Source organism: Physella acuta, unplaced genomic scaffold (assembly GCF_028476545.2).
Source record: "Physella acuta isolate Inbredline_101_S28 unplaced genomic scaffold, ASM2847654v3 ptg000841l, whole genome shotgun sequence".
NCBI classification, from domain to species: Eukaryota; Metazoa; Mollusca; class Gastropoda; family Physidae; genus Physella; species Physella acuta.
In genome coordinates, this window is record NW_026732358.1 from 313,458 (window position 1) to 333,386 (window position 19,929).

Genomic DNA, 19,929 nt, shown 5'->3' on the forward strand with positions numbered 1-19,929 from the left:
ACGCGGTGGCATCGGGCTGTGTGACACGGAGTGGGGGGGGGGGGGGAACGGGGGGGGGGACAGGCAGGTCTGAGGGGGGGGGGGTGAGGGTAGGGGAGGCAGGTCGGAGGACATGGTCTTTTCAAAGTCTGAGGGGTGAGGGGTAAATTTAATGAAAACACTGGAACAATACAAGAAGAACATGTTCCAATTAAAATATTTCGTTAAGACAATAAATAAAACGTGGTCTGGATGTTAGTCTGTTTATGTTTAAATGAATGCATGTAAATATGTATTTGTATTAATAAAAGTTGACTGTTAATTAGACATGCAGGTATGATCCCATTAAGGTGGTGTTGTTGTTGTGGTTGTATGCTGGTGTCGGGGGGTCGAAGTCTTGGCGTGGCTGGGATTTGAACCGTGGGTCGCTTGGCACTTGGCGCTGGGCCTAATTAACACCGCCCTTGATTCCTCACGTTCCGTTAATTGATTAATTGGCGCGAGGTACCAGAAATCTGGCGTTATCAGGGCCGATCGTGTTGAGCCGAGAGCTGACCCCCCTTCTGACACCAGTATTTCCCCCATGGTGTAGGTGATTCGATTAGCCGTGTATCCTGTCCCACGGGCCGTCTGGGGGGGGGGGGGGGGGTGATAAGACTGGAATTAAACGACCTCGAGCCTCTGGAACTGACCACACCAGAACACCCGCACTAATCTCCACCCTGCAAGATAAACATGTATTGCTATTTATATAAATACAGTGAGTCACCTCAGCTTTATTCAGTACCTGACCAAAGTTGGGAAAAGAAACAGCTTTAGTTTTAATTATAAAATATTTCGCAAGACTTGGCGAGATATAACTAGACTCTACTTCGTCTGAAATTCACGGTGTTTAAATCACAGACAATTTAATTATAATAAAGTTTATTATATTTCACGTACATTATTCCAGAACATTCTGAGACATACGTAACTCCATCGGACCACAACATCTGACACGACCCACCCCCACGATCCGCCCCACCCCCCACTGCCCGTCCCACCTGTTTGAGCGCTCGTCGCCTAAGAGCCAGAATGCTAAACCTAACTCTAATCTTATCGGGCGAAAGTCGCCACGGTAACCCGAGCCGCCTAAACTCTGGCTTCGAGCAGCTAATCAGGGAAAATTGAGAGGGGGAGTAGCGTCCCTTGGTACGGGGAATTCCCCACAGAACTCTGGCCCACAGTGGAGTTGTGTGATTGAAACGTCGGCTGTTTGGTGCCGTCGGCCGGGCGAACTATCGGCTGTTGGTGCCGTCACTCGAGCGAAGTAAGCTTGAGCATCCTTGGCGAGCCCTTGGCGAGTGACGTCTTGCTGGTCTGACGTCACAAGACACATCGCCAGCATAACTAAATGCTTGGTTAGGGTCTGGTCAGCTGAATGCATAACTAGTAACATTTATCATAAAGACAAGTGATTATAACAAGTTTATTAGTTATTGATCAGTTAAAATTGATTTAATCTGGGAAACCAATTTTACAGAAGTAATAACTGATTCATTGACAGAATTCGATAAGTAACAAACATCGAACATAGACTACCCATATAACTTGTATTTTTATATGTGATTTTCATAGATATAGACCTGTGCATACAAGTGTACACACACACACACACATATATATATATATATATATATATATATATATATATATATATATATATATATATATATATATATATATATATATATATATATATATAAGTGTGTGTGTGTGTGTGTGTGCGACATATATAGAGTGTGTGTTTGTAGGGTTGTGAAATGGCCATTTAAAAATGAAATTGAAAGCTAATTACATCCGTTTATCAAACTACTTATTAAGGTTACCTATTTACCGTCTTGCCTCAAGTTCCCAGAGAAAGAGAAAGCCTGGGGAGGTAACTCTACTCAAGGGGAGACAATATTTAAGTTCTAATTACATCTGTACGCGAGTTGCCTGCTAGGGTTACATCCTAACTGTAGGTTGGCAACCCGAGAAACGGGATTTTATTTTAAAAAATCTGTCCACTCTAAACATGAGCGAGTGGTTAACAGCGTAACTCTGGTAGCGTCGCTTTCTTCCATTTCAGTTTGCTGTTTAATTTCCAACCGATCTGAAATCAATTGCCTACTATCGTTCGTTTAATGTGTCGGTTTTTAGTTTATCTCCCTTACAATAAAAACACTACTTTATCTGGATGTAATTTTTATTTTATTTCTGTCTACATTAAAACAAACTGGTTACTGAGATGATAAACGGAGAATATGTTTGCGTAATTAATTTCAATCTCAGAAATCCTTAAAGTTTGCGGTATTTAGATTGTTCTCATTTTTCTGGAGATTTTTTTTTTTTTACGACTTTATATTTACGTATTCCCAGGAGTTCTTAAACTCCCCACACTCCCTGTCTTCTCTCACCCCCCCCCCCCCCAACCCCCACCTTTTTCTCCCATTAAAGTCTACGACGCCATAAGTAGTGATAAAACCCTTTCACCTCGTCACGGATACTTACACCGTACCGGTACAACAAGGCTGGTACAACTGATGGTACAGCACACAGCTTACCATACTTGATCGTCTGGAGAGATTAGAACCTCCCCCCCCCCCCCATCCATACGAGACTAGAACAGAGCCCCATCCCATACCAGAACACCCCCCCCCCCCCACACACACACACCTACCCAACACTGCCCCCACAACACTTTCTCTCAGCGACAAGACCTATAGATGTGGGGGGGCGGAGGGGGGGAGGGAGGTGAGAACAAAGTGTGAGGTAGATTAGAGTGGGGTTGGCGTGGTGATGTAGGGGGGGGGGGGGGTGCTGGTTCGTCAATCAGAACCCGGCCTCCCATCCACCAAACTTAATCGACCGTTGAGAGATTCACTGGTGGCAGGTACTCTCCTTGTTTGACGGAACTTATTTTTTGAGCTGACTCAGTTTTTATGAGAATCCAGCATTAAAAAACCTTTTTAAGTAACTATATATATATAACTATATATATAATATTTTCGAGAAATGAATAATTCTAGGTAATTTTTTTTTATCTTGTCAGATGTTTTTAAACGAACCGGGGTGGATAGCGGTACTCAAATAAAACTTCGATGTCAATTTATTATTGAAATAAAAATTAAAACTTTAATCCTGCATACTTGCATTTAAAATTAAAAGCTTAAAAAAATAATGAACAATTAGAGCTAAATATAAAAAAGAAAAACTTTCTTGTAATTCAACACTCATGAAATGTAAGTTAGATGTAATTCAAATGAGGTAAAGCCCATTAATTTTATAGTCGATAAAGTTTCGGTAATAAAAGCGGGCCAAATGTAACAGACAAAAAAAACGAAAGACCCGAACTTGTAGCAATCTTAGCACGAAACAGCCGAACAGCGAGCCAGGCTGGAACGAAACACCCGAACAGCGAGCGAGAGACTTACTCAAAGAAGAACTCGCTGTAACAATTGAAAAACAAAAATAAAGGGAGATAAAAACAAGCGGCGCTACTCTGCTTGGTGTTGACATATTTCATACCTTGCTGGTTTAATTGTCTTTTAATGGCCGCCACTACGCCACCACAGGGCGACGGGAACATCAAATTATTGCTTTTTAAGAGCACCATTCGAAGGCTTGTCGGCTTCAAAAGAATTCTACCTTTAAATCTGGGACTGTATCTTTTGTGGCATCGTGCCGTGAAGGACAAGCCTCATCAGTTGGCGTCGGTGGTATTCTCTCCCTCCTTTTTTCGCTTGTTTTACAACACCTTTTAATGTTACAACTTCTTTTAATGTTACATTGTGTTGTAAAAATTTTGTTGGACGCCCCATCACCCGCTTGAGTTGTGAATTTAATTTTTGTTTTTAAATACAACTTTTTCTTGCAACATTATTTTACGATGTTTAGTAGCTGTCTTAAATAGAACTACCTCTCCGTCATTTATCCCTATAATACTAACACCCCCGACCCTCTAGCATTTATCCCCACCCTCCCCTCATGCGTCCCCCCCCCCCCCAGTAAAGATGGCGCAGGGGGCGCAAGTAATGGCTTTCACGTGCCCAGCCAACCGAGTGGAGCAAATAAAAATGGCTACGGTTGATGCCCCGGGAGATAAGTCAGAACCCAGAGTTGTTTTTTTAATGTTGTTTCCAGTCCCGGGGCTCCCGACACCCCCCCCCCCCTTTTTTTAGACTGGGCTTGCTGTTTTAGGTTTTGGGGAGTGGTGGTTGATTTTGTGAGTGAGTGAGTGAGTGAGTGAGTGAGTGAGTGAGTGAGTGAGTGAGTGAGTGAGTGAGTGAGTGAGTGAGTGAGTGAGTGAGTGAGTGAGTGAGTGAGTGAGTGAGTGAGTGAGTGAGTGAGTGAGTGAGTGAGTGAGTGAGTGAGTGAGTGAGTGAGTGAGTGAGTGAGTGAGTGAGTGAGTGAGTGAGTGAGTGAGTGAGTGAGTGAGTGAGTGAGTGAGTGAGTGAGTGAGTGAGTGAGTGAGTGAGTGAGTGAGTGAGTGAGTGAGTGAGTGAGTGAGTGAGTGAGTGAGTGAGTGAGTGAGTGAGTGAGTGAGTGAGTGAGTGAGTGAGTGAGTGAGTGAGTGAGTGAGTGAGTGAGTGAGTGAGTGAGTGAGTGAGTGAGTGAGTGAGTGAGTGAGTGAGTGAGTGAGTGAGTGAGTGAGTGAGTGAGTGAGTGAGTGAGTGATTAGTTTATTGGTTTAGACAGTATGTGGGATTATATTTTTGTTGTTGAGAGAATTGAAAGATTGCCTAATGGTTGATTGAGATGCTATGACTTACTTACAATAGAGGATCTAAAAACTGACTACTACCTTGTTTAGAAAATAGCTAATTTAAACTGATTATTAGATTGCTTTATTGTATGATTAAATGAACCTGTTTTAACTAAATTAATTGACGAATAGCTTGCTTTGTGATGTGGCTAAATGAAATTGTATGTGAAATGACTAATTATATATATATATATATATATATATATATATATATATATATATATATATATATATATATATATATATATATATATATATATACGCCAAGAAAGCAATACACAAACTTGTTTTGCATACCACGTGACAACCGTGTTGTAAAAACACAATGCATCTCCTCCCCCATCTCTTCACCACACATCACATCTACTCACGTTGTGCTTACATGACCATGTCTATACTGATCTTTAGCTTTAGCGAAACTCATGTCTATACTCATCTTTAGCTTTAGCGAAACTTTATTTAAACACACGAGAGAGTGAATACAATAGAGTAAACCATTTAATTCAGCGCAAAAAAAATATTTTCAGATAGTTCCCAAAAATTTTAAAGTGCCTCCCAAATCAGGGCCCCCTATAGCAGGGACCCCCTTTTGCAGCAAACGACCCCTGTGCCCCTCCTGAGGTTAACGTTAGCCGCTTTGGGCGGGTCCCTCCCCGAGAGTGATTCGATTACCACGGCAGGGCCTGGCGCTCTGTTGGTAATGCAAATGAAATTGGCTCGACAAATCCTCGGCCCACCAGATCCCTAACTACGTTTTGATGCTCGCGAGAAGGGGAGGTCAAATTATCGCTTGAACTGGACGCGTGTGTTTTGAAAGAATCGCTACAAACAGGACATGACGTCATGCGCATGCGCACTGATGAGCAGAAAGAGTCGTGATGGGGGGAAAACGACATTTAAATATTCCTCACGACAATAAGCGCTGGTAAAATCCGATTTGAGTTCAAATATGATTTCGTCAAATTTCATTATTAGAATTTGTGCAATTATTTTAATTGCTATTATTAAAAATCAACAGAAATTATAAATATCAAGCAGACATTTAATGGTACAACTGGAAAATTGTTTCTTTGTATTTATAAAATCGAGAACAAAAATAATTGATCAATGTTTTGATATAACTGACCACTGTCTTGAACTAACGATCTACTGAGTATAACAATTGAAATCAACAAAATGATGTATGTTTTATCTAATTAAGGCTAAAACTATAAACCAACAATGTACAAAAACCGAACAATTGAGCCCCACACACCCACCCTCTCAACATCCGCACATAACCCATTATTTCGTCGTCTATAACAACTAGCTGTATTCTTTAGTTTAGTACTTAACTTTTTTAGCAACAATGTGCAGTTGCATTTATTTATCTAATTAACTATTGAAACCATAATGTATGTTCACATATTGATTGATATCATGGCCTTAGATCAGAAAACCATAACCCAGTGTCTTCTCTATGGTGTCATATTATAACAATGACGATGGCAGTGTAAAGATTTTAAAAATGACAATATGAAGACAGCACATCAGACAACCCATAACCCACCACCCCACAATGTAACAACAATAATATGAAGACAACCCATGAGACAACCCATGAGACAACCCACGAGACAACACAAGAGACAACCCATGAGCCAACCCACGAAACAACCCCTAAACTGGTCCTGTAACAACATCGATAAAAAAAAATCTATCAAGTATTTGAACAGAATCTCAGGATGTTCTCTGGGCGTTTGACATTTGAGGCAAGATAAAAAAATCAAACGGATTTTCCCCATCCTGGCAAAGCCCCCCCCCCCCACCCCCACCCCCACCACCAGACAAAGTGAGGATCTTCGGACAGCCTGTGCCAGAGGAAGCATCCCCCGTGTTTGCTCAAGGAATTTTCCTGAATAGACAGCACACATCGACGATCGTCCTTTAAGCCCTCCCCTCCCACCCCCACCTCTTTTCTTTCCCTCCAGAAATATCCCTCTTTCATATCCGAAGTTGGAGTTTTAGAAACCGCAAGCACATTTTTGATTTGTAAAACAATATTTAGTAAAATTTTATTTTAATTTTTTTTTTTTTTTACGACAGAAGCCTTCAATACGTAGACCGGGTCTTACAATTTTTCACATCAAATATTTACAACATACCCGCGACAATTCTAAATCCAACATTGTTGCGTGCTGCGTTTTGTCGCTGTTGCTCACCACTTAGATCCACAGCATCCACAAATTAAAAAAAAAAATTGACATTGATTGAAGACAATACACACAAATATATAAAAAAAACCCTAACTACATTTTAAAACATGTGCTGATGTGGGGCGCTCTTGGGGCACGTCTATAGACACGAAACAATAAACAACAAATCATAAACATAATAATTCACTTCATATTTTATTCACATAATCCTTCACGCAACAAAAAAAAATTGTAATAAAAGTTTCTTGAAAAGCAATGAAAAAACAACCGAGAATATAAAAGGGGTTTAAGAAAGGGGGGATTCGGATTTTCTCTCTCTCCCCCTCCCCCCTCTCTCTCTCTCTCTCACACACACTCTCCCTTAATCTCTCTCTCTCTCTCTCTCTCTGACGCTCTCTGGAAAGCGAAAGCCTCTTCAGTGTGGATGTGGAGGACGAGGCTCAAATCTGCCACGTTCAGAGGCGGCTCCGGCTCAAGCGTCGCGCTCATCCTCGACACGAGGGCCACTCCAATCACAAAGCGTTTAGGGGGAGAATAAAATAAAAACAGAAAACCTCCCCCCTCCGCTTTTTTTTGGGTCATTCCCTTGTTTTCTGTCCTTTCCTTTTTCTATCATTCCGTACAGCGTTTCTGCCATTCCCTGCAATGTTTCTCCAACTCAGTATAATTTTCTATCAATCCCTACACTTTTTCAGCCATTCCCTAACATATTTTTCTGTCATTACATACAATTAATCTGCAATTGAAAACAATTATGTCATTCCCTCCCGATTTTCATTCAATCTGTGGTTTTCAACCTGAATCGGAATCCCTAATATAGGTATAAAAACAGTTCATATTTATATTGATGAGCATTCCATATTCTATTTGTTTACATTGTTCTTCGAGATCCGAAGATGTAGAGTTGATGACTGCTGACTCAATGACTGGTCTGTTGCTGACTCTATGACTCGTCTGTCGCTGACTCTAGTGAGTTGTGTGGCAATGACTCTAGTGAGTTGTGTGGCAATGACTTGTGTATCGATGACCCGTGTATTGATCCCCAGATTGGCAAGTGCAGGTATTGGTCTACCTCAGCTTACCGTCTGGCGCCCCATGTGGAGCCCCCACGCGGGGCCCCCCTGCTGGGCTGTGGGCCATTTTTTTGAGTTAATCTTCTCGTTTTCCCGCTCGTTAAGCAATAATCTCCTAGTTTAATCTACACGGTAGACCAATGTGTCATGGGCTGGCTAGCAACAGACCATCTGTGGTGCTGGGTCGGGGCGCCCCCCACCCCCCAGGAATGAAGGGACATAACTCGACAATTTAATCTCGAACACTGCCATGAATAGAAAGAGAAAACGCGAGAGTGGGCGAGGCTTTGGCGAGATTTACAAGATGGGCGGGGGCGGGTTGAGGATGGGGGGTCAAGGGTCGCCAATGTGGTCCTTAATTTCAATTTTTTTCATAGAAAAATGGGAAGGGGATGGTGGGGTTATGAGGGGGGGTGGATGGGTAGGGAGTTGGGGGGGGGGGGGGGGGCGGGGGATGATGATGCTCTGGACAAGAAGATGAGAACGGATGACATCTGTCGTTAGTTGTCAAACGGATCGAAGTTTATTTTTACATTTCTGCTCTGCTCTGTACGTCTGCTGATCCGTCAGATTGGCCCCTAGATCTCTCCCTCCCTCCCCCCTCTCCACACACACATATTGTTCTTTATGAGGCAGATACAGTTGTAAAATAACATAAAGCCCGCGTTTTCTAATAAACATCACAGTTTTAAAAAAGTTAACCTTTAAAAAAAAAACATTCTTAACCAACATTCACATTTAGAGCATAGTATATAGTAATGTCACCCTAAAATAACACAATTTTCAACGCTGCCAACATCTAATAATATCAGTGTACTATGGCTTATGTTGTGGTAGAAACACATTTTTTACCTCTCAAATACGAATGTAACTGAACCAAAAATGATTTTAAACTCGACGTTTTGTTTTTTCGAAATCATAAAAAAATTTGTTTTAAAAAAAAAGCAACACATTTTTCCCTGACAATAAAATAGCAGGTTTGAGACGACAACAGCGAATTGTGGGTACCCCATGGTGTGCAGACGACCACACAACAATTCATTTCTGCCATGACAAGCTATCGTCTGCTCAGTATGGCCGCTGTGTGGCCACGTGATGTGAAGGTCGTTTGTCAACAAGATTAACTATCATCTGGCAATACATGGGCCATACAGTCTACTGCTAGATAAGGTATGCGAACACTGATCAGCGATACTAGGTCCTTACAGCTCATGGTGGGAGTCTTAGCTCCGATACAACTCATTGTAGGAGGCTTAGCTCCGATACAGCTCATGGTGGGAGACTTAGCTCCGATACAGCTCATGGTGGGAGGCTTAGCTCCGATACAGCTCATTGTAGGAGGCTTAGCTCCGATACAGCTCATGGTGGGAGACTTAGCTCCGATACAACTCATTGTAGGAGGCTTAGCTCCGATACAGCTCATGGTGGGAGACTTAGCTCCGATACAGCTCATGGTGGGAGGCTTAGCTCCGATACAGCTCATGGTGGGAGACTTAGCTCCGATACAGCTCATGGTGGGAGGCTTAGCTCCGATACAGCTCATGGTTGGAGCTCAAAAGTTAGCTCACTTTATTGGGTTTGCCTCAACATCTGATGTAGTGTTGTAGCGTGGTGACTTCAGATGGTGACTCCTGACTTGTCATATGTGCTATGGTGACTCCTGACTTGTCATTTGTGCTATGGTGACTCATGATTGGGTATCTTGTTCTGATTATAGTGACTCCTGATAAGGTATTTCTTGAAATGGTGACATGTGATTATCGATCATTATTCTGATGTAATATTTTGATGTTACACAAAAATTACGTTTCTGCTTCTGAAATAGGGTATATGTAAAAACAATGGGATGATATTTTTAACAATGGGAAATGGTGAGAGTAAGAAAAAAGGTACAATGATTCATTACTTTAACATCCTGGGAATATCTTTCTACCTTTATGTCTTGTCCCTTGTCTAGTTTGTAAACTGAATTTTATGGTTTAACCTGTGTTCAACTCCTGGTTGTACTGAAACCACCGTCTCCAGCACTTAGGTGCAGTAGAGTAACGGTGTTTTAGTTCTTAAGTCTGAACACTTAAGACGTTGTTAAACTCAGACAAAATGTAACCTTTAGCTCTGACAGCTACGGACTACATCTAACATTGACAACATTCTTCCTGCATAGCTGACAATATTTATTTATTTACTCTCGGACCACAGACGCGTGCTACCACCAGGTTAAGCGTACCCTGCCCGGGGGTGCACGGGTCTCTAGACCCCTGGGGTAGGAGTGTCCACTAAGCCTTTGACCGCCCTGCAATGAATTGTATTGGGGTGTGAGGTGGGCTTACAAACACGGCGTGACAGGCAGCCCCAGGGAACCCCCTGCGCCAAGGGTGGCCGGGGTTCGAGCAAATAGCAGACCCTGACGGCGTACATTCCACTTGGCCAGCGACTCAGGGGGGAAAAGTCGAGCTAATCCATCCTTATATTTTCTGGGGATTTTTTTCCTCCCTCCCTACCGTCTCGCTAAACTGAAAGTTTTGGGTGCGAGTTCTTGGCGTCCCATCTTAATAAAATACTGTACTCTTTCTTCTGTACTACCTCTGTGATTGTATAAAAGAAGTGTGTACAGATATACTTTACGATAAAGACAACACAAATGATATTGCATATGCAAAATACTACACAGAAACTATATATATATATATATATATATATATATATATATATATATATATATATATATATATATATATATATATATATATATATATATATATATATATATATATATATATATAATATATATACATATGTGTGTGTGTGTGTGTGTGTACGGTCCCTGCAGCAGTGAGTCAGTGTCAACTCACACTCGTCACGTGGTCTGCCAATACAGCCTACCTGTCTGATTGAGACAACTATTGACTTAGAACGTGGTAAAGGTCAGCCCCCGTATTCTTCTGTCGGCTACAGCAGCGAATATGCCCGAGTGTGGTGTCGCTGTTTGCTCGTGTCAACCGTCCTCTGCCCGCCCTGCACCCAACACTACCCCAGCCCAAACACTAACACCACCCCTCACCCCCTTTCGCCCCAAAACACTAGCCTACGACATAAATTTTGCATGTCTTGAAGGAAAAAAAAGCGCTTGCATTTCTTTGTCTTTAGCGAAAATGGTAATTAGAGTTCATACAAGTGCGCATGCGTCACGACCCCTGGGATGACACATTCTTTAAAAATAGACTTGACTTTTCCCTGACCTACGTGTCTGTCGTCAGGCTGTATGACGAAGGAAGTTGTCATTCAGCTGAATGTCATATTGTCATTCAGCCGAATGTCATTTTGTTATTCAGCCGAATGCCATATTGTCATTCAACCGAATGTCATATTGTCATTCAGCTAAATGACGTATTACCATACTCTGATACAGTCAATTTACTGAAAGAATGACCATCATGCTCTGCTCCCAAAATAAAGTTTATCATCATATGCCTCGACATGATGTAAAGTAGAATTTGATACAGCCTACCTTCTAGTATATGACACGTAAAATGTCAAACAGTTTACGCTTTGCAATTATTCATATATTTATTAAAAAAATTTTAAAATATTTCTAGCCAGGGAAATGTGTATTGAAGGAACGAAATAATTTTAAAAAAAAAACCAATCCCAGATAATGTAACGAGTGAAGTTGTGACGTCAAAAGATGGAGTGAGCGATTCCCTGGGTCACGTGGACAGGAAGTCGCTCGGCCTGTTGGTCAATCTGATTCCAGAGCCAACACGGTGTCTGTTGCTCACTGTTGACGCACGTGCCCGGTGTCCTCTCATGACATGTGTCCAGCCACCCCCACCCCCCACCAGAATAAATCTCACGCCCGTCAGGGTCGCCGGACACCCCGGGCGTCGCTCTTGCTTTAAACAAAGTAGCCCCGTCTAGCGCGGGTACGCCGACTGTATGGGAATCTCTCAAATGTCTGGGGCAGACTTCTCGCATGTCTGATACAGACTTCCGGGCTGACAGCAAAAACTAGCTCGGAAAAGTTTTGATAGAGCTGTAGGCGTGACACGTGACCCATGTCGATACCATCATTGGCTGATCAGGTTACAGACCAGCGGGTCCCATGATTTCAAAGTCGCGTGTGCCGTCTAAGGTTACCCCCCACCCCCGGGCTAGCGGCCCAGGTCTCAATCTGACACGGTGGGTAGGTGGCTATAATTCATGCATGGCAGTATCGTATGGGCCCGGCATGCTTCGATCACGACACCTTGCGATTCCGGAGTTTTTTTATCCCGGTATTTCTAATCCCGACAGGGTTCGATCGCTCATACATTTATAATTTAACATTTGTTTGGCGACTGCTGACATATGGTTGCGTTATTTAGACATACGGAATATCCGTGATTCTAGACATACGAAATATCCGTGATTCTAGACTTAGAGAAATGCTAATAGTTCTAGCCTTTCCAAATGTCCATAGTTCTAGTTTTTTAAATGTCCATAGTTGTGGCCTTTTAAAATGTCCGTATTTCTAGGCTTTTGCAATGTCCGTGGCTCTAGCATTTTGAAATATCCGTAGTTCTAGACATACGAAATATCCGTAGTTCTAGACATACGCAATATCCGTAGTTCTAGACATACGAAATATCCGTAGTTCTAGACATACGAAATGTCCGTAGTTCTCGACATACGAAATGTCCGCACGAAATGTATCGACGGTGCCACATATCTGAGAGAATTAACGGACAGAGCCTGACCAGCTGAAGAGACACCAAGCGACAGCAGACGGCAGTTAGGGGCGCATCTCCTCACAGGATTAATGACCAAACGGCTAATGGTGCGGTGAGAATTAACACTCTTCCCCGGCAACTAATTGGGTCTAGGCTGGGGAAATATTCCCACGCCGGCCATTGCGAGGGTCGGTCCACTCACGTCATTTACTAATGAAGTACTATTGCCTTTTGGACGCGCGTTTCTCGCAGACGAGCACGTGCGCCGTCAGGACCGCTGACGTCTGATCGCATTCAACGTTCAGACGTGCGCCGTTGAGAGATTGCTCCACACTTGCTGTTTGTCTGAAGGCTCCAGGTCTGAGCGAACAAAATTGATGTTAGAGCTTCAATGACAACACACAAAATATATCAACATCATGAAGCTCAAGTGAACACATCATTTAAACACAAATTACTTAACTTTCTGTGTTACTGTTCGAAGTTGACCTATGCCCTACCTCTATATGTTACCATGCCGTATGTGCACATCGTTACAAATCGATATTGTATTCGTCTGTTCTGTTTGTGTTCTTGCTTATCAACACCGCTTTTACTCAGCGACAAGTAAACTTTTTTTTATCATAAATGAATACACATAAAAAAATAAACTCTAAAACATTGTATCTACATTACTAAACGTAACTTCAGCAATGATTAAATGCAATCTAACAACATTATTATTTGCGTTTTTTTAAAGCTCTTAATTTTATCGAATGCGGACCAGATTCTCTAATACAATTACTTTGTGTTTTTACAATGAGAACGGTAGAGAGTACTTATATAAAGAAAAATCTCTCGTTTGTCGGCTGACTCATATTTCGTGTTAAGTAAATTGTGTTTTTCTGGGCGGCGGCGAGTTTTCTTGTAAGACAGCAAGATGACCAACATGAAACGTCATCAGCCGGCACAGCCTCGAAGCTCCGGCACGCGACGTCTTGCCGGCACTCACGGCCGGCCAGGATTCCATTTGCTAACCCCCCGGTCACGTGTCTATCGCCGCCATCTAATTCAGCCACATCAGGGGTCTCCGTCACCCGCTCTGGACCGTTTTGGTCCTTGATTATACGCCCCTGGGGGTATAGGGGCTGGAACCGTGATGCCCGGACCCCCCTCGGAGCGATGCCCATTTACAGTTCCCACAGGGAGGGGGACGATCCTGCTTGCCATCTGTCCGGCTCTTGTCGCGGGGAGGTTGTGAGTTCAAATCCTTTCTTGTTTTTTTTTAAAGCCGTCTCCCGTACACAGCCGTTACATTTTGCTCGTGTTTTTCATGGTTTTTTAACTGATGATAAACTAGCTGAGGTTAGCTAACCTCGGGACTTGCTTATCTTACTTGTTCCGCTTGAATGCGTTCCCCTTGGCGTCTTAACTGACGTCATTTCCGCAATTCGCTCGCCTGGATTTAGATTTGGTCTGGCGAGCTTTTTGTTTTTGATTGCACGCCCGGCCCATACGTCTAGACACGGATATTTTATTGGCGGTTTGGTCGTTTCGCTCGGGCTAACAACATAACCTAAACATAAGGATAGACTTGTGTGTACAATGTGGATATGGATATAATATAAATCCGTGTATAACTACATTCCAAGTCTTTGTCCCCTCCCGCCACTCTTTACCTCTACACTATCCTCCCATACTTGTCCCCTTCTCTCACTCCCCTCCCCTCGTTACCTCCCCCCTCCTCCCCCTCGGAGCCCGTCCCCCTCCCATTTTGTTTCACTCGACTTTCCGTCTGATGAAACCTTGTGAGCACTTGCCCGTCCCCCCTCGGGCTGGTCAATCATGGCGTTGTCTTCACGCGCCTAATCCTTTTACCTCACCCCCCCGTGGGGGAGCCATCACCGGATCCAGAACGAGGCGTCGTGTAACGGTTTGGCCCCCAATCGGGTTACCTCGGCTATCTATTTGTCGAATTAGAAGCAAATCATTGCCACAAGGGCCCCGGGCGAGTGCGTGAATCTCCGCTGGTGGGTCGGGGGACCTGGGGGGTCAGAGGGGTTCTTGTTGTTAAGTAGCCGATCATGGCATTGTGTTTCATTGGGCGCGTGGTCAGCTCGTGCTGGTTAATGACGACACAAGCCCATCATGACGGGGGTGGGGGGGGGAGGAGCGTAGAATAATGTTGAAATGACAACATACATCATGGGGGTATTGTGTTGATACATTGGATCGTACAGAAGCAGAACAATTACCTCAGCTGCCTATGGTTTTCATATGCCTGACGTTGTGACACGTACTGTACACATAATAAACCAAATTTCCTACAACAATATCGGCGCGTTATTTGAAGAACACGGTGTAGTTAAAAAACTTCTCTTTGATGAATTCACTGTTTGCTGACTTGTATGTTATTAATACGCGAAGTCTAGTCTTTGATGTGACTCCCTAGTCAGCTTATATATATATATATATATATATATATATATATATATATATATATATATATATATATATATATATATATATATATATATATATATATATATATATATACAATCAGGTCCACTATCAGCGCGAAGTACATCGATCACTACTCGCTTGATTCACATTACTACGTCATCCGTACACATCATCACCCCCCTCCCCCCTACCCCCCCCCCACAACCACACACACACACACACACCGGCTGACACTAGCACACTCTCACACTAGACTTCCTCCTGCACGATATTTTCTTTTCTCTAGCATTGCCGTCTTTGTAATAACTCCGTGAGGATTATCTCCCCGTTTTTTTAACTCTCAATAGTTATCGGCCTTGAATCGCTCGGCATCGAGTGACTTAACCTGCGACGTGAGCCGTATTTGCTGAGCAAACAGGGGGGATGAATGGGCCATATTTGAACAGCGACGTGCGGTCGCTCGTTCAAAGCCCTACTGGGCCGACACTCAAACACAGAGCCAGGGGGGAGGAAATTTTTTTTTTCGTTTCAGTTGCACCCTCATTTTTAGGATATAAACATACACACACACACACTATATATATATATATATATATATATATATATATATATATATATATATATATATATATATATATATATATATGCCGCCTAAGTAGTTTATTCGTCTTAAGAGAAGCTTCGAATACACCGTTTAATAGAATTTATTCGTAAGTGTGTATGTGTTTCTATTTAAATTTACTATCACTAAATTAGTCGATGTTGTAAGAAAAATCTGGCCAGACTTAGTTCACCATTAGTTCATCATTAGTTCACCATTAGTTCATCATGATTTATTAAGTTCAGATGTTCTTCTCCCCCCCCCTCCTCTAGAGTAGGCCGTGGCTGAACGCGTGTCACATAATCACAAGCCGTGGCAAATAATTCTTCTTTAGTGAAGTCCACGGACTTAAGCAACATATTGTGTGGCCTTGGCTAGTCAGGTTTGAAAGCGGCATTTTGTTTTCCTTTTGTTCACGTTTCTAAACTCGCCCAAACTGTTAAGGAAAAAGTCGATTTGGCTCCGTTCTCCTTCACTGGTTTTGAGCGGGGGGTAATGATAAGGCAGTTCTTTTCACCGTATCTTTCTACCAATATTTCGTCTCGCTTGACTGGAGAAACTGTCGATAGCCTAATCTATGAATATAAACTTTCTTTTGTCAGATTGACAGCTATGTTTTAGTGAGCAAAATTCTTCAAATACCCCCACCACCACCAAAGGGAAATAATTCCCAATCATTTTACTAATAGGTGCATACGGCAGATGCATAAATAATGAATGAAATTTTTTTGCATGAGATTATTTTTATTTTCAATAAGAGCATTTACCGTTGAATCAATCAATCGTCATTACCTTTTATTGTTATTTTTATGTGTATTCGACTCTTTGTATTTCAAATAGCTAGTCTAAATCTAGATTTATTTGAATTCTAAATGTAACAGATTTAGATAAATAGCGAGTTTTTGAAAGCATGAAATGACCAGTTTCACCGCAATCTGTTGGGAGCGAGGTCTAAAAATCAATCGGAATGTTTCAAGTAAAGTACATTTAAAACCCAGCACTTTACACGTATATCTAATTTTTTTATGGCAAAACATCACTTATTAATCAAAGATAATTTTGATAAACAACTTTTTTGGTTCCTAAACTCTACTGCATCTATTTTTAATGTTTTTTATACCTGCGAACCTAGGCAAGATTAGATAAGACTGTACGTTCTGACAGCGCTTATGTGTCTAAAAAAACGGCATTCACATTGTAATTCTATAAGTACAGATGATATCGCATAAATTACAATCTCTAATTAATTAAAGTTTTAAAAGTGTAATTAATCACAGCTAACAAGCAGCAGATATGACTAGCATAGATAGGAAGCAGCTGTCTTCTCGTTGTAATTAATCTGTTGAACCAGACATCAAAAGTTAAAACAGGTTTAATTAATTCCTAAGTTAATTGCGTTTTTATATAGATTCCAGGATGAGAGAGGTTTGTTTATTCCTGTGTTGGTGCCTGTGGTGTTAGAACCCAGGCCGCTGGTGTTGTAAGCTAGTGCTCTACCGTGTTGGCTAACTTTAACGTTTTATCTTTGCAGGCTCGGACGTTGAAGACGACGGCGATATGGACTCTGGTATCGATACTCAAGGAAACATATCCGATAAAGACTTTCCCCTGGACGGCGATACTAGTCCACACGATACCAAAGAATCGATACTGAACAGCATGTCTCACCTGGGTTCCAACAACAACAACAGTTCCAGTTTTCTCAACATCAACGCCAGCGGGGGGCTGGGCGTGCCCCACGGGCTCAATAGCTCCCTCGGCTCGGGGCTCGGCGGCCCACTCAACTGCAGCGCCCTCAACCTCGGCGGCCCCAACGGGCTCAACTCCAGCGGCAACTCCATCAACGGTAGCTCCGGGATCGGGTCCCTGACAAACGGGAGCCTCAACTCCTTGCTGTCCCCGCGGTTGGGCAGCCCCATCCCGCCCCAGTCCATCAAGGAGGAGCGGGACTGTCCGAACCTCGACGTGAGCCCGGGCTCCGTGGACTCTAACTGCTCCACCAGCGACATTCCCATGGACCGCGGCGGACCCGACGCCAACAGCAACGACAGCTGTCCCAGCCCGGACAATGGCGGCTCCGGAACCGGAAATGGAAATAGCGGGGGTGGCGGAAATAACGGGTCCAGTACGGTGGGGGCCAAACGTCGCGGCCCGCGGACCACCATCAAAGCCAAACAGTTGGAGACCCTAAAGGCGGCCTTTGCGGCCACGCCCAAACCCACGCGACACATCCGAGAGCAGCTGGCCCAGGAGACGGGCCTTAACATGAGGGTCATACAGGTAACACACACCTTTTCTTACCTGCGCTATTACTACTTATATATCAGACATGAGGGTCATACAGGTAAAACACCTTTTCTTACCTGCGCTATTACTACTTATATATCAGACATGAGGGTCATACAGGTAAAACACCTTTTCTTACCTGCGCTATTACTACTTATATATCAGACATGAGGGTCATACAGGTAACACACACCTTTTCTTACCTGGGCTATTACTACTTATAAATCAGACATGAGGGTCGTACAGGTAACAAACACCTTTTCTTACCTGCGCTATTACTACTTATATATCAGACATGAGGGTCATACAGGTAACAAACACCTTTTCTTATCTGCGCTATTACTACTTAAATATCAGACATGAGGGTCATACAGGTAAAACACCTTTTCTTACCTGCGCTATTACTACTTATATATCAGACATGAGGGTCATACAGGTAACACACCTTTTCTTACCTTGGCTATTACTACTTACATATCAGACATGAGGGTCATACAGGTAACAAACACCTTTTCTTACCTGCGCTATTACTACTTATATATCAGACATGAGTGAGAGCCTTTACTCAACGCTTGCGTGGCGCATTTCATTTGCCGACATTTTCCCTGTTCACACTTAATCGCATTACATCGTTATTTATTTGTCACACAATCATTTATCAAGACACAATCATTCACTAAGTCATGCCGTTGTTTATCATTGGGTATAATCAAGAAACAATCATTCATCAAGTCCTCCAATCATTTATTAAGCAGTACATTAATTTACTTTGACACAAAACGTAAAGACACAATCATACATCATGTCACACCAAATATTAACCCAATCATTCACAATCAGGGTACGCCATCATTTATTCTATACAATCCTGTACATTCAACTGTTTAAATCCGTTTCTTTTTAGTCCCTCCCAGAGTTACCCGGGTTAAAATCACCCCCCCCCCCCACTCCGATTGTAAAGTGTCTAAACAATCATCTTTCTATCAAACATCGTCCCTATACTCGAGACCGTACCTTGCACATATGGAGCAGCTATAGAACGTTTAACTTGACAAAACATAAATCTTTCAATCGATCTATTTTTAAACAACTCCGTCTTAAGACTACGGCCATTTTTAACTGCTCCGACCTTGTCCTAGATAATGCTATTAATATTAAATCAAGCTCGTCAATTGAAATATTTTTTAATGAATTGATCAACGTGGATGGCTCCCTCACCTAATTTCCCCCCACCCCTCCGTACTAAAACAAGCTGTTTACTAAATCAAGCGTGTTTTAGTGTTTCGATCAAAAGACATCGTCAGGACTTCAGCAAAATCTACATTGTGCTTAGGTTGTACATAATGCATTTGCATAGATACGTGGTAGGGTATTAGGAGTCTTGCAAATTTCATACCACACCAAAAGTGCAAGTATACTATTGGGCTACCCTATATAAAGTTATATAAACTCCCATAAACCCTCCCCTTTGTAAGCATATAACATTTGGAAGACACCACACCTCCACACTAATGAAACACAATACAACCATATCACATATATCACGATAAATCACATTTATCCCATCTATGATATATTAAACAGAAAATACATTATGGGTTAGGATGCGAATGGAAATGTGAATTGTCCCTAATGTCATATGCACTAAAAGTGGATGAATTCTGGAGTTTGTAATCAGTTTAGTTTTACTGGTTGTAGTGATACAAATACTGGCTATACAACACCTCAGTATAATAGTGTAGGCCGTTGGTCTTAAAATACGTTCTCTGCACATACAAATTTCCGTTGTGCTAACCAATCATTTCCATCTTGCGTGTTTACTGATGAAGCTGTAATCCAACCATTGTTTTACGGAGAT

General features: G+C 42.4%; 1 protein-coding gene across 1 annotated transcript in view; it reads left to right on the forward strand.

Moving 5' to 3' along the window:
* The window catches only part of LOC131951970 (LIM/homeobox protein Lhx5), a 110,693-nt gene that overhangs the window by 21,795 nt on the left and 68,969 nt on the right, over positions 1-19,929 (forward strand). The window contains exon 4 of the mRNA XM_059314440.1: positions 17,317-18,065. Within this exon, the coding sequence (XP_059170423.1) occupies positions 17,317-18,065 (749 nt within the window). The remainder of the gene's footprint in view (positions 1-17,316; positions 18,066-19,929) is intronic.